The sequence below is a fragment of the Barbus barbus genome (genome assembly GCF_936440315.1).
Source record: "Barbus barbus genome assembly, chromosome: 5".
Taxonomy (NCBI): domain Eukaryota; kingdom Metazoa; phylum Chordata; class Actinopteri; order Cypriniformes; family Cyprinidae; genus Barbus; species Barbus barbus.
In genome coordinates, this window is record NC_136733.1 from 31,249,425 (window position 1) to 31,274,860 (window position 25,436).

The 25,436-nt window shown below is 36.8% G+C and overlaps 2 protein-coding genes across 3 annotated transcripts; one reads left to right on the top strand and one right to left on the bottom strand.

The window, feature by feature from the left end:
• Positions 1 to 1,437: 1,437 nt before the first annotated feature.
• LOC306870055 (pyruvate dehydrogenase E1 component subunit alpha, mitochondrial-like) lies at positions 1,438 to 13,631 on the bottom strand. 2 transcript variants are annotated; one of them, XM_079417092.1, is made up of 12 exons: positions 13,474 to 13,601; positions 7,014 to 7,649; positions 6,310 to 6,378; positions 5,634 to 5,807; positions 5,302 to 5,428; positions 5,087 to 5,178; positions 4,913 to 5,005; positions 4,560 to 4,715; positions 4,408 to 4,479; positions 4,199 to 4,266; positions 3,297 to 3,405; positions 1,439 to 3,102 (listed from the first exon to the last, which is right to left on the bottom strand). In XM_079417092.1, the coding sequence occupies exons 1-12, from the start codon at positions 13,528 to 13,530 to the stop codon at positions 2,938 to 2,940; spliced, it is 1,818 nt and encodes a 605-aa protein (XP_079273218.1). In that variant the 5' UTR covers positions 13,531 to 13,601; the 3' UTR covers positions 1,439 to 2,937. The 2 variants fall into 2 exon arrangements, with proteins under 2 accessions (XP_079273219.1, XP_079273218.1); XM_079417093.1 differs by lacking the exon at positions 7,014 to 7,649 and having other exon boundaries at positions 1,438 to 3,102; positions 13,474 to 13,631.
• A 1,765-nt stretch (positions 13,632 to 15,396) lies between these two features.
• LOC306870104 (CTD nuclear envelope phosphatase 1A-like) lies at positions 15,397 to 25,200 on the top strand. Its single transcript, XM_079417174.1, has 8 exons — positions 15,397 to 16,044; positions 17,449 to 17,515; positions 17,850 to 17,968; positions 20,053 to 20,124; positions 20,295 to 20,411; positions 20,522 to 20,633; positions 22,366 to 22,450; positions 23,493 to 25,200. Exons 1-8 carry the CDS (start codon positions 15,940 to 15,942, stop codon positions 23,551 to 23,553), a joined length of 738 nt encoding a protein of 245 aa, XP_079273300.1. The 5' UTR covers positions 15,397 to 15,939; the 3' UTR covers positions 23,554 to 25,200.
• The last annotated feature ends 236 nt before the right edge of the window (positions 25,201 to 25,436 follow it).

The following is a 25,436-nucleotide window of genomic DNA, read 5'->3' on the forward strand; positions in this document are numbered from 1 at the left end:
TTGAATAATACATTTCCATTTTATTGCATGAAATAAGTATGATACAATAGAAAAATAGAACTTAATATTTGGTACAGAAACCTTTGTTTACAATTACAGAGGTCAGACGTTTCCTGTAGTTCTTGACCAGGTTTGCACACACTGCAGCAGGGATTTTGGCCCACTCCCCCATACAGGTCTTCTCCAGATCAGGTTTTGGGGCTGTCGCTGGGCAACACGGAGTTTCAGCTCCCTCCATAGATTTTCTATTGGGTTCAGGTCTGGAGACTGGCTAGGCCACTCCAGGACCTTGAAATGCTTCTTACGGAGCCACTCCTTAGTTGCCCTTGCTGCGTGTTTGGGGTCATTGTTATGCTGGAAGACCCAGCCACGACCCATCTTCAATGCTCTTACTGAGGGAAGGAGGTTGTTGCCCAAAATCTTGCGATACATGGCCCCATCCATCCTCCCCTCAATACGGTGCAGTCGTCCTGTCCCCTTTGTAGAAAAGCACCCCCAAAGCATGATGTTTCTACCCCCATGCTTCACGGTTGGGATGGTGTTCTTGGGATTGTACTCATCCTTCTTCCTCCAAACACGGCGAGTGGAGTTTATACCAAAAAGTTATATTTTGGTCTCATCTGACCACATGACCTTCTCCCATGTCTCCTCTGGATCATCCAGATGGTCTTTAGCAAACTTCAGATGGGCCTGGACATGTGCTGGCTTGAGCAGGGCGACCTTGCGCGCATTGCAGGATTTTAATCCATGACGGTGTATTGTGTTACTAATGGTAACCGTTGAGACTGTGGTCCCAGCTCTCTTCAGGTCATTGACCAGGTCCTCCCGTGTAGTTCTAGGCTGATCCCTCACCTTTCTCAGGATCATTGATACTCCACGAGGCGAGATCTTGCATGGAGCCCCAGTCCGAGGGAGATTGACAGTCATCTTGAATTTCTTCCATTTTCTAATAATTGCACCAACAGTTGCTGCCTTCTCACCAAGCTGTTTGCCTATTGTCCTGTAGCCCATCCCGGCCTTGTGCAGGGCTACAATTTTGTCTCTAGACAGCCCTTTGGGCTTGCCCATAGTGGAGAGGTTGGAGTATGATTGATTGAGTGTGTGGACAGCTGTCTTTTATACAGGTAACGAGTTCAAACAGGTGCAATTAATACAGGTAATGAGTGGAGGATAGGCGGGCTTCTTAAAGACAAACTAACAGGTCTGTGAGAGCCAGAATTCTTGCTGGTTGGTAGGTGATCAAATACTTATTTCATGCAATAAAATGGAAGTTAATTATTCAAAAATCATACAATGTGATTTTCTGGATTTTTTTTATATTCTGTCTCTCACAGTTGAGGTGTACCTAAGATGAAAATTACAGATCTCTCCATTCTTTGTAAGTGGGAAAACTTGAAAAATCGGCAGTGTATCAAATACTTATTTGCCCCACTGTATATAAAAACATTTCATTTTAATGGAACAATTTAATGCAACTTTAGACAATATATATAGATTTTTTACGTTTGCATGCATGTTTTGTGTCATATTTGATACGCACATAGAACATATAGTACCAGCTCTCATTCAAGGAAGAAATAACACCACAATTTTATTCAAAGGCCCAAACTGAATGAAAATATTTTTCAACACTTAATGAACATAATTTGCAGATAGTGATACTTATATAAAATGTATATTGTGTGTGTGAGATACGTTTTAACTTGATTTATGTTAGAATATAAAAACATAAATGTATGCATAATCAAGTAAACCCAAGCTGGTTTACCTGAATGAGAAAAAAAAGATTTCACAGCAAAAATACACATTTAAAACAATCAGAAGGGGGACGTTTTTAGAATCATACTAAAAGGCCTTCTACTTGCTAAAAAGTAGTTTTCATTTAACTACATCTTTAACAAATTGTAGAAGAACAAAGGCATCTACTCACAACAAAAGACTGTATTTGAAATATTTATTTGTAGTTGTATGGTATAAATACCACATTGTATGACACATACATTGCCTTATCTTGATGACTCATCCTAGTCAATGCTGCATAAAGTTTTAACCTTGTGATTCTGATGCACCCTTTAACAGCATCCTAACATCTACTGCAACAGTTGTTACTTTCCCTATTCTCAGAGATTTCTATTAAAACAGCCATTAATACACTGGAAATGCCAAACGTGAAGTTATATCCCCAGTAACCTTGTTTGTAACAAATGCAATTTTTCATAATAAATAAACATGAAAAACAAAAACCCAGTTTTAAATAAAAGTGGTAAGAATCTATTAATCTTTTCCCATTCTAAAGCCACATTTTCAGCTGTTTATTTTAAATCTTGTTTTATTGGTGTGTTTTTTTAAACACTCAAACACTTTGTGTGTTGAAGAGTGTTAAAATGCAACCGAAATGAAATATTCCATTTGAAATGACATATCACAAAAACCTTTGTAATATGGCCACACAGATTTATAATTTAGAAATGTCAAACTTTTCCCTTTAAATATTTTTTTCAAATTAGGACTGCAAAATGGTTGCATTTCAGACACCTTAGTCAAAACACACACTCTTGTTGATATATAAAGTGAGAGAAGTGTGTGTGTGTGTGTGTGTGTGTGTGTGTGTGTGTTGACACAGAGCAACAATGGTAGGTGTTTATTCTCATATTACATGCTATTTCCAATTTGAGATGAAAAAAAAAATCTAGGTTTCAAAATGTATATTGAGGGTCAGTGTTGTAATTGATGAAGACAACAAGAAAACAAGGCAATGATAACATGTGAAATGAAGCAACTTATCTCAATGTGGCTGAGAGATTTGGCTGAGTTTCTCAAGAACTGTCTATTAAACCTATAGCCACATCGGAGGTGATCATATTTCACTGTGCGCTTCAACAGGAGAGGGTGTACTTATAGGAAGAGGAGGGGACTTGGGATGATAAGGAAGGCGATTTAGCTGACGGACTTGAGCTTGGTCCAGGGGTTGGTGCCACGCACTTCCATAGGAGGGTCATTGTAGAAGATGTGGTTGCAAAGATCATCCAGTGGAGGCTCGGGGTCTGTGGTGGCAAACTGAGCGCCATCTTCAATCTCCTTCCTTACCTCCACATCAATCTCCTGCAAAAGGTGTCAGTGTTTAGTGAAAGTGTAGACATGTCCATCTTTCAGCACAAAGAATTCTTCAGTTTAATTGAGTAATGCCTATTTTAACCACCAAAGTGGCTGACTCATTCACACTCAAGCACAACTGTGACTGTCTCAGTGACTGTGTCCTACTTCAGTCTGTCTCTCGTAAGCTTGTGCAGTCTCACCTTAAGCTCCTCCACGCTGGCCATGCTGTTGCTCAGCATGCGATCCTTCAGCAGTGAGATGGGGTCGCTCTTACTGCGCACCTCCTGGATCTCCTCACGTGTGCGATAACTATGGGAACAGTGGATAAGGAGAGCAAAGGTTGTCACATATGGGAGGAGCACTAATAGAAAAACAATCTATCAATGAAAAGAGGTTCATTGATACTAAGCAGAGCTATGTGAATTACACTACCATTTGGGGTCTGTAAATTTAGTTTTTTAAAGAGATTGATACTTTTATTTAGCAAGGACAGATAAAATGTATCACATAGACATTTATAATGTAAAAAAGATTTCTATTCCAAATAATTTGGAATTATCTTAAGCATCTTTTCCACAAATGATTAACAATAAAAGCCTTTTAAACACTGAATAAGTAATGGTAAGAAATAAAAAATGTTTCTTGATCACCAAATCAGCATATTAGAATGATTTGTTAAGTGACAATGAAGACTGGAGCAATGACTGATGAAAATTCTGCTTTGCCATCACAGGTTTAAATTTCATTTTAAAATATATTAAAACATAAAACTGTAATTTTAAATAGTTTTACATTAAAATTCTAATAACATTTCACAATATTGCTCAATATTATAATGCAGCCTTGGTGATCTTAAGAGACTTCTTTCAAAAACATAAATAAAAAATCTTACTGACCTCAAAAATTTGAATGATAGACTATGTTACCCATTTAAAGCATTTTAGATATAAAAACACATGCATCTCAGTTACTAAAGGGTTATGACGTGTCGTTCACTGTATAATGATATCTACTCTCCTGTCTATACTGTATATAACCCAGGAAGGACTGCTGGTTGCTTAAAGCAACAGTGAGCTTTGCTTGAGATTACATAAAATACTACCTGACTCCTGGGTCACTCATACTGTGTCCATGGTAACGATAGGTCTGTAGCTCCATCAAAATGGGACCCTATGTATATACATTTCAGATGTCTTATTGCTAGATAACTACTTATATTCCATGAGTGTATATGCAAACAGAAAACATTTTATAAGTGTAACAATTATCCCTACATCCCAACAATTTCACATCACTCTAACCAGAGCTCACCTTTCCTGATCTGCAGTGTTCAGCAGCAAATTTGGTGGCCTCCCTTACACAAAGAACGTCCATGCCATCCACCTACAAAGCCAGATAACAGGTGAGGAGATTTTCTGACATGAAAAGTTCATTCAGACAAGTAAAAGCATCCTGCATCATACCCTCAATCCAGGGATGAAATCGCCTCTCTTATAGTAGTCAGTACTAGCTGCCGCTCTCTCCACAGAAGTACCCATGCCATATTTGTTATTCTCACAAATGAAGATGCAGGGCAGCTTCCACAGAGATGCCATATTATACGTTTCAAAGATTTGACCCTGCAAAAACAGTGAAAAAGCGTGCGTGAAACCTCACTCCCTGTACATACTCATTATAATGCATGAGTTATTCAAATGGATATAAGTTAAGGTAAAGCAGTACATGGACATCACAGAAGGCAGATCTGTGTGAATTAGCAGCTAAATAACTCATTAGGACTTGCATGATTGTTTGGAGCTGCGCAGAAGTGACTTACCTGGTTTGCAGCACCATCACCATAGAGACAGACACACAGCTCATTCTTGCCCAGGTATTTGCAAGCCAACGCTACACCTGCCCCAAGAGGCACCTGGGATAGACATGAATATTTATTCAGTACTGATATCAGCTGTCTATTCATAAGGTACTCTAATCAATTAATTTAAATTACCTGAGCTCCCACAATTCCATTTCCTCCATAAAAATGTTTAGTGTACATATGCATAGACCCTCCCTTTCCTTTGGCAATGCCTCCTCTACGACCTGATGGAGAAATAGAGATGCATAGAAGAGGGATAGAATGAACAAATAGATAAACAAACAAATCAATAAATAAGAGAAAAATAAGAAATCAGAACTTTTAACTCTAGGATCTGTTGTTCTCACCAGTGAGCTCTGCCATGATCTGACGAACGGTGCCCCCTCTAGTGAAAGTATACCCATGGGCACGATATGCTGTGATAAGATGATCTGATAGATTAATACCTGCCTCAATACCCATTGCACACGCTTCCTGTTAGAGAACACAATACACTTGTAAGTGTTTCTGTCTCCAAGTTTGAACCAATTACAAATGACTTTTGCAACCATGTGAATCAAAACATATAATAATATTAAATTTGACTATTTTACACTGGAAAAAGTGAATGTTCAAAAGAGTCTCTGACAATCTTGTGCTTTTAAAGATTATGTCTGTGTGTTTGTAATGTATGTGTCACCTGTCCATCATAAAGGTGACAGAAGCCCCTGATGATCTTCTGCTTGTAGAGCTGATCAGCTTTGAGCTCCATACGTCTTATGGTCTGCATCGTGCGGTAGTACTGAAGCCCCTCCTCTCTTGTAAGCACAGCCTGCAGTGGTGGGCCCTCCTCCAGCTTGTGTAAGTCACATTTCTGCCAAAAGGAAAAAAAATGTTTATGCTTTCAAATGCATTAAGATGTTTTAATGTTTTCGTCTTGCTGCTCACTTAGGCTGCATTTATTTGACCAGGAATACAGTAAAACACTAATATTGTCAAGTATTATTACAATTAATTTTAAATAACCGTTTTCTATTTTCTTATATTTTAAAATGTCATTTATTTCTGTAATGGAAAACCTGAATTTTCAGCAGCCATTACTCTGTCACATGATCCTTCAGAAATTATTCTAATATACTGATTTGGTGCTTAAAAAACATTTCTTAATATCAATGTTGACGTGCTCCTTAATATTTCTATGGAAACTGTTATGCATTTTATATTCATTTATTTTAAAACAAATAAAAAATATAAAAATATACATGAATATATAATATAAATAAGTACTAACCCCAAACTTATGAACGGTAGTGTACGTGCACTAAAATAAATATATTACCAAATAAATTAAGCAACTGCTGATCTGATAAACTCACCTTAATATCAAAGGTGGCCTGAGGGGTAAAGTCTGCATAGGTCCTGGCAGATACCACCACTCTTGCGCCCTATGAAACAGAAAAAAAATAATAGAAAATACATTTTAAAAAATAATTTTAAAAACTATACTGACAAAATGAATGAAGATTATAAAAAAAAAAAAAAATGGAAACACACACACACACACACACATCTGACAGGAACTGAAATGTTAAAAACCCCGGTCAAAGCACTCTGTCTGAAGCAGGAAGTAAGCCCAGGGAAAAAAAATATATCTGTAATAATCCGACCTACATAACCACTAGGTCAATCAACACACAGGCCAATCAACACACAGGCCCAAATGTGGAAAACTGACACAGCGCAGGGTATCATCTACACTGACTTTGTTTGCACATCTCATTGATTATAGGTTTGGATGTAGAAAACTGAAACGTCACAAGAAATCCATCCACAATTAGATGCGGGACCAATATGCTGAGCACTGTACTTGTGATATCTAACAGTGACAAAGAACGAATAAAGTGTGATTGATTTAGTGATTAAAGCGTCATTGGCTGAAGCATTGTGAGTTGGAGTATGCAAGTGCTCTGGGTAAAGTGGAAGGGGCATGCAATGGAGGAGGGTTAAAAATGATGTAAAGCTGTGTATATATATAAAAGAGACAGTTTATCATTTTAATATAGGGGCTGCCAGTACTCACAGCAAGCTGTGGCTCTGGTAAGGGAGTCTCTCCAGCCAGGCTGTGGGTGATCTCTGGGAAGGAATTATCAAGGCCCAGGAGGCTCTTGGCTGGTGGGGGGCAATGGGGGTCTGTGCTGGTTACGCTGGAACTGCTGTTAGCTACTGCAGGGGTTAACTGTGCTGGACTGGCAGCTGGGTTAATAGGTGACTTAACTGTAATTAGGGCAGGTGATGGAGAAACATCTATAACAGGCCTGATGATCTTTTCAAATATAGGTTTTTCTTTTTCTGATATATTTTCTGTAACTGGAGGAACCACGCTTATTTCTTCTGAGATGGATGAACCACTGGTCATCACCGGTTCCACGTAACTTTCTCTCTGACCTATAGCTTCTGAGGGAACAGCATCTGTCAGGGGTCTGTTGTGTGGCCCTAAGTGTCCTGAAGCCTGTCCACAGCTAGTGTGTCCTAAATCTTTGTATTCTTCTGGAGTGTTTAAAGGTATCTGTGTTAAAGCAGGGGAAGCTAAAGGGCTGTGGACTTGTGCATCTTTTAAGTGTGAAAGGGGGTCGGGATCATGGTCATGTGGAGCGGTCAAATTAGCATATTCGCTCTGGACCGCCAGGAGCTGCAGAACAGCCCGGAGAGTGGAGGACTGTAAAAAGAAGGGCACAGGTCACTCCAGAGGCTCAGACTCAGAAGGCCATAAAAAGGGAACATTTAAAGATGAGACTTTTAGGCATTTAGAGACCAAAAAAAAGCATTTTATTGCACAAACCAATCAAATCTATGCTGACCTACACTAGGCTACTCACAGGAAATAAACAACTGTTGATGGCTACCAGTCAGATAACATTCAAATGGTCAAAATGGCCGATGTTGACAGACAATGATTTCTAGATAGCAGGGTGCCCAATAATCAATATAATGCCAATATCCACATATGCAATTTTCATTATGAGAATTGAGATGTACAGTGATATGAACTGAATGTATATATGAACAAAATATTTTGCGCAATATTTACTCAGAATTAACTTTTTTTTTTAAGTATGCATTGGCAAAACAGTTGACAACTTTTAGAACTGACACTGACATTTTTGTTCATCACACAGACATATTGGCAAAATCATATCACAACTTCAAATACCAGAAAGCCACAATGTATCTCAAACAGGTTTCAATTGATGTCTCTCTTCCTATAAAAAAAGATTCTGAATCCACCAGAGGAAAAAAGGGTACTTTCCATGACAAAACAGGGAGTGTTTTTAACATACACACGTTTATGTCTGTGTGTGTGTGTGTGTGTTTTAAAGGTAAGATGTGAGTTGTAGTAAATGGCTCGGGTAAATAGAGCAGAATTATTCCCCTCATACCCACAACACGGCAAACTAAAACAGCCATGATTATTTGAGCAGTAAGTAAAAAGAATGTAGCAGAAGCGTGTTTAATATGTCAAAACCAGTGATTGGAAACTCTTGGAAAAATCTTCGTAATTAAATCATTTCAAGCAAACGTAATAATCAAGTTAATAACCACGGAGAGAACAAAAACTGAAGAAAAGAGCAGATGGCACAGACGTCATGTCAATAAGCCCATTTCTAAAACTACCATCCTTACCTCTGATACCAGTTCGGCTCCCTTTAAGGCATGGAACAGTAAAAACGAGCAATGTAATATTAAGAGAGAGAGAGAGAGATAAGAATTAGTAAAGAGAAAGAGATTGAGAAAGAAAGAAATGTGAATCATTATCACGAAAACAAAGATGCTTGACTTGTTCTGCAAAATTCCATTCATTTTCAGGGCTCGCAAAATTTCTAAATCCCTGGTAGCCCTTCGGGCAGGTACTCTTCAGATTTTGGTAGCCCGAAAATTAATTTAACTAGCCCAAATAAAATAAAGACCATAAATGTCAATCAAAAACATTTTCAATACACAAATATCAACGGATATCAAGGAAAGAGTTTTATTTTACTATTTACAAGGTATCTGCAGAATTCTTAATTTAAGGCAATTTGAAAAATTATTTCTTATAACATTTAACATATTTAAAACTGTCTAAGGCCTTAAAAACTCTTCAGTTTAGTTGTATCAAATTTAAGGACCCGTGGGAGCAATGTTCAGTCGAATTTTTTTTCTTGCTGAGCAAAACTTTTCTCTTTTGGGCGGACATTTCGGTCACCTGAGCAAACGCATTCTTTATACCAGACCTGTACAGCACGCACACAAAAAAGTGTGTAACTTTTAACTTTAATGTGCTATTTATATTTGATTTGACCCTTTATGTAACTAAATGATGTATATTTTAGGTTACTTGAGAAAATATTTTTACTGTACAATACACTGCCGTTCAAAAGTTTGGGATCAGTAAAGTTTTTTAAAGAAGTTTTTATGCTCATCAAGGCTGTATCTATTTGATAAAAAATACCGAATATTATTTCACAAAACAATATTGTGAAATATTATTGAAATTTAAATAAATGTTTTCTATTTTAATATACTTTAAAAATGTAATTAATTCCTGTGAAGCAAAGCAGTATTTTCAGAGTCACATGATCCTTTAGAAATCATTCTCATATGCTGATTTTTAATCAATGTTGGAAACAGTTGTACTGCTATTGTATTTTTATTTTTTTTTATACTGTATTCTTTGGGACCTGTGAATGTGATATTTAAAAAAAATAAAAAGATAAAAAGAACAGTGTTTAGTCAAAATAGAGATTTTGTGTTACAATATAAACTATTCAAAAGTTTGGGGTCAGAAATTTTTTTCTTTATTTTTTAAAGATACTTTTAAAAAGTTTAAAGAAAGTTAAATAAACTTTATTCAGCATGGATGTGTTAAATGGATAAAATTGATAGTAAAGACTTCTATTGTTAGAAAATATTTATATTTTGAATAAATGCTGTTCTTTTAAAATTTTTATTAATCAAAGAATCAAAGAACAAAGTAACACGGGTTCCAAATAAATATGAAGCATCACAACAGTTTCAACACTGATAATAAATCAGTATATTATTATGATTTCTGAAAGATCATGTGACACTGAAGACTGCAGTAATGATGCTGAAAATTCAGCTTTGATCACAGGAATAAATGCTATTTTATAGTATAGGTATTAAAATAGGAAACCGATATTAGAAATTGCAATAATATTTCACTATATCACTGTTTTTTCTGTATTTTTTAAATGAATACAGCCTTGATGAGCAAGAGACTCAAAGTCAAAAACCTGATAAATAACTGACCTTGTTTTTGAGTCTATAATATAGGCCTAACATAATATTTGATCAAAACAAACTATTTAAACTGATAGAATAGAATAGAATAGAATAGAACACAAACTGAAGCAAAACTTAAGCTGAGATCGGTGTTAAATAAAAAAACGTGAACATATGAATTCTTCTATAGCGTTCTAAACATGGTTATGAAGTACAGTTTGTACAATACTCTCGTGTGTGACTCAGCAGCGGCTCGCCCATAGAGGGCGCTGGGGCGCCGACCTCCCTGCCAGTTTTTTATTTTTATTTATTTTTTTATTTAATAATAAGAAGTTTTTAATAATCTCTCATTTTGAAAAATGATCTGTGTTAATGACATGCTATTAATGGTTTTACTTTAGAATGTGTTTAGAACTCTCCAGAATGATATTTGCATTCACTTCATGTTGGTGTAGTAGTAGCCAATAGGCTGTCTTCCCTGGGCGCCAGTTCGCTCAGCCCTGCAGTGCTGGAATTTAAGCCAATGGTTCCCCTGTTGCTACGCAAAAAAGTTTATATTTTGCCAATCATCGTCGTCGAATTTTATGGTTTGGGGGCGCTGAAAATATCGCCCCTAGTACCAAGATTAGAGCAGTGCACCTGCTGCGCGGGACATTTACCTCAGAGGAGTGCGAGTGCAGTATGGCAGCGCCGGCGACGTCGAGTAGCATTAATGTAAATAAAAAAAAGAAAGAATTCTTAATTCAGATATTTTTGTTTAAAAAACATTTTTTGTAAATTTTACTCATTTTAAATGGTTAACTTTTAAGGAATTAATTAGATTAATTATTACTCAATTCTAATTTGTTAAATGTATTTAATAATATTGCTTGTAATCTGTTGCCACAATTTTGAGTGAATATAGCGTATTCATTTTTATGCTGTCATTCTCTTACTCACTCAGTCTCTCTCTCTCACTCACAGTCACACACCACGTTTCACACACATTTGCCATTAAAATAGTGATCTCAATAGGAATGTAACTGTATGTTTGCTTTGCTTTTTTTTTGTTTCATTCATTCATTTCATTCATTATCCAATTTGTCTACAGTGAACTTTAAAGATATGTAGTCTACAGCTGGGGATTAATTAAAGAACTAGATTGTTGTATTTCTTATAATAATTTATCGTTATGCGTTTGCACTTTTTCTATCTGGACACGGAGCATAATAAACATGCAACTTGTTCATTATCATTACCTGTGAAACTGTTGATTTCTACATGGCAGTTCAAATAATATTGTCTTTTTAGACCATTGGTATTGACTGGTTTGAGTTATTTTATTGGTATAAGCAAGGGACATGGGTGGCCTAAAATGCACCAGAATGCAGGAAATCACATCTATGAAATTAAAATTTCACAAACAGCCCCACCTAAAATATTTTTCACCAGCTGCCACTGGTGTGACTGTACATGTTTCAGAGTTTTGTTACCCATCCTCCACTATTTCCAGCACTTAATCAAGCCACTCTTCTTTAATACATGAGGACGTTTTAATTCACGTGTCATTGTGTTTGCGTTGTCTCTCGTGTTGAGCGCACCGCAACCATTGAAGTATTCAGTTTCTACAGCGACTCATTTGGTGCATATCGTTCTCTTTCTATGAAACCTGTTCTATCTCTGTCGTGACATCAGCTCTATAGCGGTTTGCCCGAGCATTGCTATTCTTTCCCTTTTACTGCGGCATTCAATCAAATGGCTTCCCAACTCATTTTTTTGTGTGTGAGGCACATTATTTCTTCTGCGCGGTCATGTGCACGCTCAGCTTAGAGGGAACACTGCGTGGGAGCCCTGTATTTAAGGTAGCCCGTCGGGCAGGGCAGTGATACATTTTGGTAGCCCGACTGGAAAACACAATAGCCCCGGGACATCGGGCTAGCGATTTTGCGAGCCTTGATTTTATTGTGTCAACAAATCTTTTAATGTTAGACTTAAGGTCACAGTTAGAGGAATGAAATTGACTCTGACTACAGATGAACCGCAACTTTTAATATATCATCTAGAGTAAGAAATTAATCAGGGATCCGGGGAAAAAAGACATCAATATACCCCTGTTTTGAATTCCTTTGCTGTTTTATTAATATGTTTAAGACAATGTAGTTATGGGATTAATAAGGAGTTTATAATCTCTAAAGCCCTAAAGAAACTGCACGATTTTCGGCTGACCAAGACAAGAATCAGAATTCGCCGTGATTGTTTCACGATGCAAGTCTTTCGTCTGGGACAGCCGAAAATCGTGCAGTTTGTTTAGGGCTTTAGAGATTATAAACTCCTTATTAATCCCAGATGTAGGACAGATAAGAAACAGCATATACTTGTCAAACTAGCGATAAAGAATAGAGGTGCATAATCTAAAAAAAGAGACTGGCCAACTATGAAATTTAAAAAAAATATATATATATATATTTGATTAAAGTATTTGAAGTCACTTTGAAAACACTGAGTGAGTATATTATAAGGTTTAGGAAAAAGATGCCCTCATAAAGGTAAAAAATATGCCCCTTAAAATATTTAACAGGAAAAATATTGCCTCTTAATAACAACATTAATAATAATAATATACATAAATATCCTACTAATTTTTATTTTTTTATACAGAATAATTATGGACACGCTTATAATGTTGCAAACTCCTACTTGACAAGAACTGAGTGGCAATAAACCATTAGAAACAGATTAACGTTGCTGTCCACTAAATGTTGCATAAAACAGAATATCAACCATCTGGACATTAAATATGATGAAAGTCACTGTCTCTGTCACTGAGGCCACCTTTTATACTGACAGAGAATTACAGAAATACCGTTCCAACCAAGCGTTTTCTGAAAAGAATATTGTTTCTCATTTCTTACAGTGTTTTATTACAGGTTAACGTTAGTTCAATGACAGCTTGTTGACTAACCAGTTTTAGACGTTACCCTCCCAGTGCATTGTAGCTAGCTAACTGTTACCCAAGCTAAATCACTTTGAACAAACAGTAAAATATCTGATTATACTTACATCAGTAATAAAAATAAATACAACATTGGTTGACGTGAAATGACCAGCAAAAACGTGAGAATTTGACAGCATGTGTCTTTAGCAGGGTGTCAGCCGGGCCTTGCGTACCCGAGCAAGGTCAACATGGCATTACTGCGCTTCATTAGCCTTCAAATCCTTCGTAAATTTGCTTTACTAAGCAAAGCAGCACATTTTATATCAAGGGATAAAATACTTACGTTCCTGCTGGCGCTGCCCCTCAGAACGTTAGAAATGATGGTTAGCATCTTTCGCATAATATTAACCCACAGCTAACCAGAAACTAACAGATCTCCTTCAGTCCTTCTCTCACACAAACCAGGCAGCCCTGCACATTCCATTAGAAATACCGCCCCCTGCTGGCCAGAGCACACACTACACTATACATATGGTACTTCGTGCATCAAAAAATATGTTTGTTCATATTTTTTTTTTTTTTACAAAGCACCAAACTTTGGAATGCAAGTGCACTGATCCACAAACAAGGCCCACTTACTTGTGTGTGCTAACACAAAGAATTCAATTGTAAATGTTTAGCATTTATTTTAGAATTGTGAGGTGTATAGCATTGTATTGTTTAGGTAATGCATGAAATTACTTCAAAATATGGCATCTAACCTGATAAAGGTTTATTTCTGTTTTTTCCTATTTGCGGGGTACTGTATTTTAAAGATAAATTTGTCAAATCCAATTATGTTTTACAGATCTTTTGTAAGAATTTAAACAACGTTTTTCATTCATGTTCAATGAACCATAAACAATTATTGCACAATGCATCTGTGCGACGGTCCTTCGGTTTACAGGTGGCAAGCAATTTAGGTGACACTTAAATACCTTACGATATAAAAACACAAAAATGATGCCCAAGGTTTCTGATCACTTTTGTGAATATGCCATAGTTCTGCTGCAGGGAGGTATGAGATGTGGAGATGTGGCCAGAGCAATAAACGGCAATCTCCACAATGTACGACACATAAGACATTGCTGCAGGGAGACAGGAAGGACAGCTGATCATCCTTGTAGTGACGAACCACATGTGTTCCCCCACATCCCTCCATGTTAGGGAATTTGCGAGCACTTTGGTGGTAGATTGGAGGAAAATCTCAAATCAAAATCTGTTGCAGTCCACTAGGATGAGATTCTAGGCAGTACTTAATGCAGCTGGTGAATCTTTTAATGTTAATACAAATATTTACAGATTAAGAAATTTGCTGAAAATGAAAGCATTTGAATGTGAGGTTAAAATACAACAATGTGGTCATCAGCTAGAAGTCTGTTTATAACCCTGTCACAAAATAAAAATGGATAAATTGATAGGTAACATTTATATATATTTTATTTTATATAATTCGTTATTTTAAATATATATTTTATAGAATGCATTTATAAATATACATAACATAATATAATACATTACACACATATGTGTGTGTGTGTGTGTGTGTGTTAGAGTTGTCACAGAGACTTGTGATGATTATGACCAACTGAAATATTTATAATATTAAATTGATGAACCGTGATTTGACTAGGTTGGTGGAACATTCTCAATTTGGAGAAAATTTGATTGGGCAAAATTGATCTGTTTTTCTTGAACATTGTAGGCTACATCATAAATAAGTGCATCTGCAAAAGGCGAAGACTGGAGATCCATGATTGACACTTTTTATGAGCATACACCTTTCCAATTTGTAGCCCGTTATGTAGTTTAACAGTAACCTTATTCCATAAATTCCAAAACATGAGGCATCTTTATTATTAATAAAAAAATAATATATACTCAAACATTATAACATTTGATTTCTTCCTATTTTTATTTTATTTATCTATTGCATAGCTCGCCCTATTGGCCTTCTATAATAATAATAATAATAATAAACTTGATTTTATATAGCGCCTTTAAAAGTAGCATCTCAAAGCGTTTTACATACAAATACAAATATGAAGTAAAAAAATATATATACACACAAGAGTACAAAACAAATTCACATATATGCTAACCGGAAAAAATACGTCAGACGAAAGCAAGTGTCATGTGTTATTAACAATATATTTGTGAATGTCTCTGTTAGTATAGTTTCTGTCAAGCCCCTGTCCTCGTTCTTCTCTTGACCCAGCTTCACCGAGGACACGTGTGTTGTTTCTCGGAAGTGACGAAACCGAAGTACTGATGGCGGCTCACAGTTTGCTCCCGGATATGTGCTGAAACGAATTTGATAGCGTCTAATTGGACTTTTTGCTTACTTGGCCGTTTGTCTGAAGTCTTGAGATTAACATCGAACCTGTCGAGCACAAGAGTCGTCAATCCGAGGAGGGATAGTTTGTTGTAGAGCTGGCTAGTTCCAGAGCTAGCTGCCTTGCCAATGAAATTCAAGTCCAGTTAGCCTGTGTTCCCAGAGATTTGTGTGTGTGTGTGGTTACACACTTTAAGACGTTTGACATTTTAGCAGTTTTGTGTCACTGGCTGGTGCAAGTGCAGCAGAGTCTCTGGTTTCTGTCGTTTGGCTAGCCTAGCTTGCGTTACTTCAAAATCAAAGAAGCGGCGGGAAGTGGTTAGCCGACCTGATTAGCTGTAGCCGTAGTTCCAGCTCTTCTGAAGTCATTGGTCTCTAGTGGATGGTGTGAGTCTCTTCTATGATTCACCGTTGCGCTGTTCGTCGACTGTCAGCATGTTGAAGACACGACAGTGTTTACTTGGGATTCGCACTTTTCTTGGAGTGACGTCTAGAATATGGAGTTTCATTTTATACATCCTCAGGAAGCATCTACGAACGGTGAGCAAGTCACCATATGTCATGTGTGAATACGTGTCTATCTGTGCTGTATATAATGTATTCCGACCTGTCATCTGTAAATAATATTCTTTTCTTTATTTAAGGGCTGTCTTCATATCATTTTCAAAAGACAAACATCTAGTATTGTTGATATGTTTAGAAACTTTGTAGCACTTTGTAACAAATCATTCGAGTAATACACATACCTAAGAGTAACCAGTCCTATTGTTTATTTTAACCCTTTAAACCTGTTCAGATTTTTGGAATTTATAATATATATACTGAGCTGTCACTTATGCAAAATGTTATGGCCCTCGGTGCAAACAAACACACTATTCAGCTGGGTCATTGTAGGACCTGTAATAATAACATTAACTTGGTATAGGAGTACAGAAATGTGTTTTAGATTTGTTATGTGCTGCTTTAATTGTTGATTTGCGTTTAAGTTTCTCATACTCATTGTATCAAAAGAAAGTTTGAAACTTTGGCATATTAGTGAGTTTCAGATTGTGATATCAAATATTTGCAAGCCGAGTCTTGACAATAAGGTTGTTGTTTTTTCCAGCTGGCCAAGAGTTCTACAATGTCTTCATTTGCCCCACAATAAAAGAATCGTATACGTTTTATTCTTCATGTATGTGTTTTGTTAAAAAATAAGTTTCAATTTCTAATAATTGTTAAGAATAATACAGCTATCATGGAATTTCATGACAGCTGTAATTTCATAAACACACCGTTGCAGGAAAACAGTGGCATACTGTGATCTGTTTATATTTTTCAAACCGTTCTAATTGATGCATCCAAGACTATAATGTTTGGGGGCTTCTTTGCAAAAACAACTCAAAATGACCTTGGGCTGTTTTACGTAACTGAGTGAAAACAAGTGGCATGTGTGGCCTAGTAGTAAATTGTGATTTAGTAATTTTACTGCTACTACCTTTCAGTTTTTTTCACCAACATCCATTATTTTTTTATACATAAGTTTTATTCTAATCACACAAAACGGTTTGTATTTTATACATAAAAGTCACATTATATAAGTAGATATGAAAAGTACACTGATTTTTCTACTTGCCTTACACTTCTGTGACTTCTTTTGGCAGCTGTTTTGGAGGTGTATTAATAGTCCAGTAGTGGCAGTATGGGGCCATTCTAGGTGCGTAACTATATAGATGTCTGCTACACGATGCCCTCATCTGAGCTTTGCACCAGCGTGATGAAACGGCGAAAGAAGAGGAAATTTTAGGAAGAGAAATTGATAATGAAAAGAGCCAGAACTCTACAGGGCCGCTGTATGATTTGTTTGAATTTCTGAATGTGTGCATTTTGGGAGCAAGAAAAAGATCACGATTGTTCCATGTGCATCATTGACTCTGTCTCTGTCTGCTGTTCTGTCTTTCACAGATAATCCAGTACCAAACAGTGCGTTATGACACATTACCTCTCTCCCCTATTTCCAGAAACAGACTCCGTAAGTTCTCGCACCCGTTTCCCCCTCCGTTATGTGCAGTTCTGTCCACTAGGGGAGCTTCTAAACACACAGCTGGATGCAATGTAATTTTTTGAGGACTCATTTGTGACCCAGAATCGCTTGTATCAAAATCAGTCAGCAAACGTTTGTTTTTTAAGAAGCGTCTACCTTATACTTTGGGTAGAATTGATTCCTCTGTAAAGCATTCTGTAAAATATAAACTTTTGTTTATAATAAATTTTATAATTTATAAGTACATGAGATGATATTGGGAGAGGTTGGTGGATCACCACTTTTCTCTGTGTGTGACACGTATCGACCGCTTGCTGCTTAGATACGGTGAAGAGGAAGATACTGGTGTTGGATCTGGATGAGACTTTAATTCACTCTCACCATGATGGCGTCCTTAGACCTACAGTGAGGCCTGGTACACCGCCAGACTTTATCCTCAAGGTACATGCATACACTGCTTTTTAATGTCTACTGTCTATAATTATATTCAGCAAGCATGCATTAAATTGACAGTAAAATAATTACAGTGCCTATAGAAAGTCTTCATACCCCTTAATTTTTTCACATTTTGTTATGTTGCGTTCTTATGTTAAACTGCTTTAAATTACTTTTTTCCCCACATAAATCTACACCCCACTCACCATAATGGCAAAGCAAAAACCAGATTTATCATAATAAATTAGCAAATTTATTAAAAAGGAAACACTGAAAAAATGACATTGCACAAGTCTTCAGACCCTTTGCTTTGACACTTGAAATTTAGATCAGGAGCATTCCAGTTTCACTGGATCTTCTTTGAGATGTTTCTATACTCCAACTGGAGTTAACCTGTGGCAAATTCAGTTGATTGGACATGATTTGGAAAGGCACACACACCTGTCTATACAAAGTTTAACAGCTGAAATGGATGTCAGAGCAAAAACTAAGCCCTGAGGTCAAAGGAATGGCCTGCAGAGCTGAAAGACAGGATAGTGTTGAGACAGATCTGGGGAAGGTTCACAGGAGCATTTGGCCTCCATAATCCTTAATGGATGAAGTTTGAAACAATCAGGACTCTTCCTAGATAGCCTCCTGGCCAAACTGAGCAATCGAAGGAGAAGAGTCTTGGTTAGAGAGGTGATCAAGACACTAATGGTCACTCTGGTTGAGCTCCATGATCTTATATAGAGATGGGAGAAACTTACAGAAGGACAAACATCACTGCGACACTCCACCAATCTGGGCTTGATGGCAAAGTGACCAAACTCAAGCTTCGCCTCAGTAAAGATACATGAAACCCTGATTGGAATTTACAAAAATACACCCAAATAACTCTCAGAGTATGAAAAAAAGATTCTCTGGTCTGATGAACCTCAATTCCTTTTTCATGTCTGAGGGAAACCGAGCACCGCTTATCACTTGCATAATACCATCCCAACGAAGAAGCATGGTGGCAGAAGCATCATGCCGTGCCAGTAGCATCATGCGGTGTTTTTCAGTGGCAGGGACTGAGGAAGTGATCAGAGAAGACGGAAAGCTGAATGCAGCTAAATACAGCGATATCCATAATGAAAACCTGGTTCAGAGCGCTCAGAACCTCAGACTGGGCTGAAAGCTCACCTTCCAACATGACAGTCACCCTACGCACACAGCCAAGACAATGCAGGAGTGGCTTAGGGACGACTCTATGAACGTCCTCAAGTGGCCCAGCCAGAGCTCGGACTTGGAGCCAATCAGACATCTTTGGAGAAACCTATAAATGGCTGTCCACCGATGGTCCCTTGCCAACCTGACAGAGCTTGAGATAATCTAAAGAGAAGAAAGGCAAAAAATAAAAATAATTCAGATGTGCAAAGCATGTTGCATCATACCCAAAAAGACCTGAGGTTGTAATCGTTGCCAAAAAGCTTTAACTAAGTTTTGAGTTAAGGTTATGAAGACTTGTGCAATGTCATTTTTTTTTTTTTCATGTTTCCTTTTTAATAAATTTCCAAAGTTGTGATGAGTCCGGTTTTTGTTTTGCCATTATGGTGCGTGGGGTGTAGATTTATGTGGGAAAAAAGTAGTTTAAAGCAGTTTAACATAATAACACAACATAACAAAATGTGAAAAAATTAAGGGGGTATGAAGACTTTCTATAGGCACTGTATAATGCAGATTTACAATGTTACAAAAGATTTCTATTTTTTCAATAAATGCTGTCTTTTGAACTTTCTATTCATATCTAAGATTCCTGGAAAAATGTATCATGGTTTCCACAAAAATATTAAGCAGCACAACTGTTTTCAACATTGATTTATAATAAGAAATGTTACTTGAGCACCAAATCAGCATATGATTTCTGAAGGATCATTTGAAACTGAAGACTTGAGTAATGGCTGCTAAAAAATTGCTTTGCCATCACGGGAATAAATTACATTTTAAAATGTATAAAAAACAGGTATTTTAAATTGTAAATTTTCACATTACTGTATTTCTGATTTAAAAAAATGCTGCCTTGATCAATCTTAATTGTTTGAGAGGGGTTTTTTTTCTCTCTTTCTCAGGTGGTAATAGACAAACACCCAGTCAGGTTTTTTGTCCATAAAAGGCCACACGTCGATTTCTTTCTAGAAGTGGTGAGTAAATTGTCATTTGAGCAGATTAGCAAACAAATTAGTAAAAAAGAAATTAAATTAGTAAATGTTGCCAATTTACTTGTATTTGCTTTGTGCACTAATCTTTCTTTTGACCAAATTAATTAATCAATATCCTAATGAGTATATTTCCTTTTGTTGGTATATGTCAGGTTAGTCAGTGGTATGAGCTGGTAGTATTTACAGCTAGTATGGAGATATATGGATCGGCTGTAGCAGATAAGCTGGATAACAACAGGGATATCCTCAAAAGAAGATACTACAGACAGGTAAAAACCCACTTCCTCCACATTTGCTCCTGCCTAGGAAGTAGTTTTTCATGTCTGTTGTTCAATTACTGAAGCTGTTCATCTGTGTCTCTCTTTCCCATTTTTTCTAGCACTGTACTTTGGATTTAGGGAGCTACATAAAAGATCTGTCTGTAGTACACAGTGATCTCTCCAGTATAGTCATTCTGGACAACTCGCCTGGAGCTTATCGAAGTCACCCAGGTTAGAGATCAACATCTGTACATCTACAGGTACATCTCAAAAAATTAGAATATCGTGAAAAAGTTCATTTTTTCTTGTAACTTATTTCAAAAAGTGAAACTTTCATATTTTAGATTCATTACATGTAAAGTAAAACATTTCAAAAGTTTTTTTGTTTTAATTTTGATGATTAGAGCTTACAGCTCATGAAAGTCAAAAATCAGTATCTCAAAATATTAGAATACTTACATTTGAGTTGCAATTAATGCAACTCAAATGTTTCTACAGTATAAATTCCGGGTATCTCTTGTTCTTTGAAACCACAATAATGGGGAAGACTGCTGACTTGGCAATGATTCAGAAGACGAACATTGACACCCTCCACAAAGAGTGTAAGTCACAGAGTGTCTTTACTGAAAGGTGTAGCTGTTTACAGAGTGCTGTATCAAAGCATATTAAATGCAAAGTTGACTGGAAGGAAGAATTTGGTTAGGAAAAGGTGCACAAGCAACAGGGATGACCGCAAGCTTGAGAATACTGTCAAGCAAAGCTGATTCAAACACTTGGGAGAGCTTCACAAGGAGTGGACTGAGGCTGGAGTCAGTGCATCAAGAGTCACCACGCTCAGACGTCTTCAGGAGAAGGGCTACCAAGCCACTTCTGAACCAGAGACAACGTCAGAAGCATCTTACCTGGGCTGTGGAGAAAAAGAACTGGACTGTTGCTCAGTGATCCAAAGTCCTCTTTTCAGATGAAAGTAAATTTTGCATTTCATTTAAGAGTGGAGAGGCACAGAATCCATGTTGCTTGAAGTCCAGTGTGAAGTTTCCACAGTCAGTGATGATTTGGGCTGCCATGTCATCTGCTGGTGTTGGTCCACTGTGTTTTCTGAAGTCCACAGTCAACGCAGCCGTCTACCAAGAGATTTTAGAGCACTTCATGCTTTCTTCTGCTGACAAGCTTTATGGAGATGCTGATTTCATTTTCCAGCAGGACTTGGCATCTGCCCACACTGCCAAAGATGCCAAAAGCTGGTTCAATGACCATGGTGTTACTGTGCTTGATTGGCCAGCAAACTCGCCTGACCTGAACCCCATTGAGAATCTATGGGGTATTGTCAAGAGGAAGATGAGAGACACCAGACCCAACAATGCAGATGGCCTGAAGGCTGCTATCAAAGCAACCTGGGCTTCCATTACACCTGAGCAGTGCCACAGGCTGATTGCCTCCATGCCACGCCGCATTTATGCAGTAATTCATGCAAAAGGAGGCCCAACCAATTATTGAGTGCATAGAAATGAACATACTTTTAAGAAGCCTGACATTTCTGTTTAAAATATCCTAATTTTTATTGATCTTATGTAATATTCAAATTTTCTGAGACACTGAATTTTGGGTTTTCATTATCTGTAAGCCATAATCATCAAAATTTCAAGAAATTAAGGCTTGAAATATTTCACTGTGTGTAATGAATCTATATAATATATGGGTTTCACTTTCTGAAATGAGTGACAAAATATATTGGCCTTTTTCATGATATTCTAATTTTTTTAGATGTACCTGTATGGCAAGCACATTCAAGATGATTTAGTATCAGTCTACTCTGATTTTCAAAATGTGATATTAATCCTGTGTTCAGGGACTCAAACATTCATCTTGAGCATCTATAAAAAAAAAAATCTAGCAGGTGCACAAATTATTTTCTGTAATAAATTGTTTTATGAATGTCATTTTCATTTGTTTTCACCCCCAGACAATGCAATACCTATAAAGTCGTGGTTCAGTGACCCAAGCGACACAGCACTTCTTAACCTGCTCCCAATGTTGGATGCATTGAGGTATAAACATTTCTAGTCACAAGTCACGGTCATAGTAACCTCTTAATCATGACTAGGCCTACACAGAATTTATGTCCAATAAATTCTGCACAGTTTGAACATCTGTCATCATATCTGTCTGAATGTGTACTAGGGGTAGGCAATATACCAGTAGACAGGATTAACCGGTAGAAATTTGTACACCGGTAGAGATTTTGGACTATTGTCTCTATCCCGGGTACACGCTCACGTGGCGTTACTGTGCTACATGGTCATGTAAACTTATCGTTTGTATGCATTTTTAAGCATTGCGGTTAGGGGTGGGAATCACCAGAGGTCCCACAATACAACATTATCACGATTCTTGTCACAAGACAATTTTATTGAGATTTTTAAATGTATTACAAATTCTTTGTAACTTTAATAAGAAGAAATATATATTTAATTTGCACAGTGAAGAATATGCAGTGTTTTTTTTATTTTGATTACTTGTATGTATCATTTTTTATTATTTGTTCTACTTTAGTTCTAGTGTAGTTTTTTTTGTCTTATTGCTTGTAATTAGTTAATTTTTTTATCATTGACTGTTTACTTGTCCTCAGTAAGCTTGAGTTTTTTTTTTTTTTAATTTAGGGTAGTATTAGTTTTTTTTGTGATATTGACACTGGTGACAAGAATTATGAAATTTCTATGGTATCAAAAATTTTGATGATATAAAGACCTTATTTAAAGCATATTGTTTGAAATAAAAGTGAAATAAAATTACTCCTATCGTGATATAAGATTTTGGTCATATCGCCCACCCCTAATGTATACATAGTCCAAGAAATCATAAAATTATAATCAGAATACAAAAAGCATTCTGTGTGACAGTGCACACAGATTGATAAACTTGATTGCAAAAACAATTCCTTTGAATATCACTGGTTCGTTTCTTTATTTCTCTTCAGAAGACAAGTGTTTGGGAGTTTTTGCACATGACTGCTATATCACCTGCAAATCTTTCTGTTCTAATATGCTGTTTGAGTAAGTTGATCTTACTGTGTTTTCACTCCCTTTCTAGGTTTACCTCAGATGTTCGCTCCGTCCTCAGTCGAAATCTCCACCAGCATCGGCTTTGGTGATTGTATCTGTCAGGGCCAGTCTCTCTTCTGGTCGCTGTATGGTTTTTACATGGCTCTGCCCGCTAAGTGTTAGCCTCTCCTGCGCTGGAACTGTTGCCTCTTGTCATCGTGAGCTCCCATTAGTCATATGGACTCCTCTAAGGAAATGCTAAGAGAAGACATGGGAGGACAGAAAGGAGAGACACATGATGAAGAAGCGATAACATAAACTCCAGGCAAATGGAGAGGCCAGCATTTTTTTTCTTGAATTTTTTCCCTTAAAAAAATGGAAACTCTGCCTTACAGTTGTTGCATTCAACATGTGCATGATGGAGTGTTTTTGAGTGAATGGGGGAGAAAGCTTTTGATTCCAATTTTACCTTTTATTTTTATTTTACCTGGGGGGGGCAAATGAATCAGTGAATGGGTTGTAACTACCAGTCACTTCATAAGCACTTATTCCCCCCTTCCTCATTGTCTGTGTTTGTCTTTTTTGTTTCGTATGACCTCAGCACAAATGGTCACATGGTCTAATCTACTCATTCTCTCTCTAAGATTCTGTCCTTCCTCTCTCCTCTGCCATCTCAGGTATATGGGCCTCTTCTCTGTTAAGAGCTGAGAGCTGTTAATACCTTTGTACTAATGGTATACTGTGGTAGAGATAAATGTACGATCAGCAGGAGAGAAAACTACAGTTCATTATTACAGCTTATGGTATTAATTTTCTGTGTATTTTTAAATGGCTCATATGTGAAACCTCTGATCAGAGAGGTTTTCAAGGATGCATTTTTAGATGCTCTTCGATATGGATACATCAGCCACTGAGAGAGACACTGAGCAACAAGGACTCCTCTATAACAGAAAAATAAAATAGAGCTTTTTGTCAACAACTGAAATGGTCTCTTCCACTTTTTTGGGGGTATTTAACAGTTTAGATTGGCTGAACTTTGTAAAGTATTAAGACTCTTAACCAATTTTTCATTTTAATGAATTACTGATCCTGGATTCTGTTTTGCTCTGTGTGATATTTAGATTCCAAAGCATCAAAGCTATTAATGAATGAAATGAAAATTAATGCATATCTATATTCTAAATGCATTTTATTGTGAACAATTTGTTCATGCATGTTACTTTTTTTGACCTCCTAATTTGTAGTGAAAATGCTATACCATAATTGGTGGTTGGCAGACTTTTGTACAATAGACTGCAAGCTTGCATTCAGATCTGTCTATCCACTCAATAGCTCAACAATACAACGTTTTTTTCCCTCTTTTTCGAGAATCCGTTTCACCTGGGTGTACGTCACAATACAGAAGAAAAGATCGGTCACTACTTCCATTGCATCACAAATTGAATGTGAGAATGTTATGTTTTCCAGCGTTTATTTATTGTAAACTTAAGCTGTGAGAGTAGGTCTGTACCATTTTCATCATAATTGAGAATGACTTTAGCCCATTCTTCCATTTATAGTTGTTCCAGGGTTTGTTTGTTTTTTCCTTAAGATGATTCACAAAAATTTTGGAAAGGTGCCCAGATTTAATTGAATTGAGCTTTGACAGTAAAACATTTAGATATTCAAAATAAGTTAATGTTTAGCTAACTGAAACAGGTTCTTCGTTATTTTGCTTTGTTTTGCTCTGTTACAGCTAATAAAAATCAACCCAGTACAATACATACCATTCTTCATGAAGCACAAACAGAACATATTTCTGTGTACATCATTTATAAAAATCATTCTTGTACATTTTTATTCAGTGGAGCATTTAATGTAATAATGCGAGAATGGCTTTATGAGTAGTTAACACAAAAATTCATTCAGCTTGTGTTTCATGAAAAAGGCCCAGTGTTTAAAGTGTGGGCAGTGTTGGATTTGTGCCACACTTTGAATTTGGTCAAAGATAACG

Excerpts from the sequence above, each read along its gene's own strand:
- LOC306870104 (XM_079417174.1), top strand. The coding sequence starts at position 15,940 with ATGTTGAAGACACGACAGTGTTTACTTGGGATTCGCACTTTTCTTGGA. Across the intron at positions 17,969-20,052 it reads CGCCAGACTTTATCCTCAAG|GTGGTAATAGACAAACACCC; the intron begins GTACATGCATAC and ends TCTCTTTCTCAG. Across the intron at positions 22,451-23,492 it reads CCAATGTTGGATGCATTGAG|GTTTACCTCAGATGTTCGCT; the intron begins GTATAAACATTT and ends CTCCCTTTCTAG.
- LOC306870055 (XM_079417092.1), bottom strand. The coding sequence starts at position 13,530 with ATGCGAAAGATGCTAACCATCATTTCTAACGTTCTGAGGGGCAGCGCC. Across the intron at positions 5,006-5,086 it reads ATGGAATTGTGGGAGCTCAG|GTGCCTCTTGGGGCAGGTGT; the intron begins GTAATTTAAATT and ends TGTCTATCCCAG. Across the intron at positions 4,716-4,912 it reads GTGATGGTGCTGCAAACCAG|GGTCAAATCTTTGAAACGTA; the intron begins GTAAGTCACTTC and ends CTGTTTTTGCAG.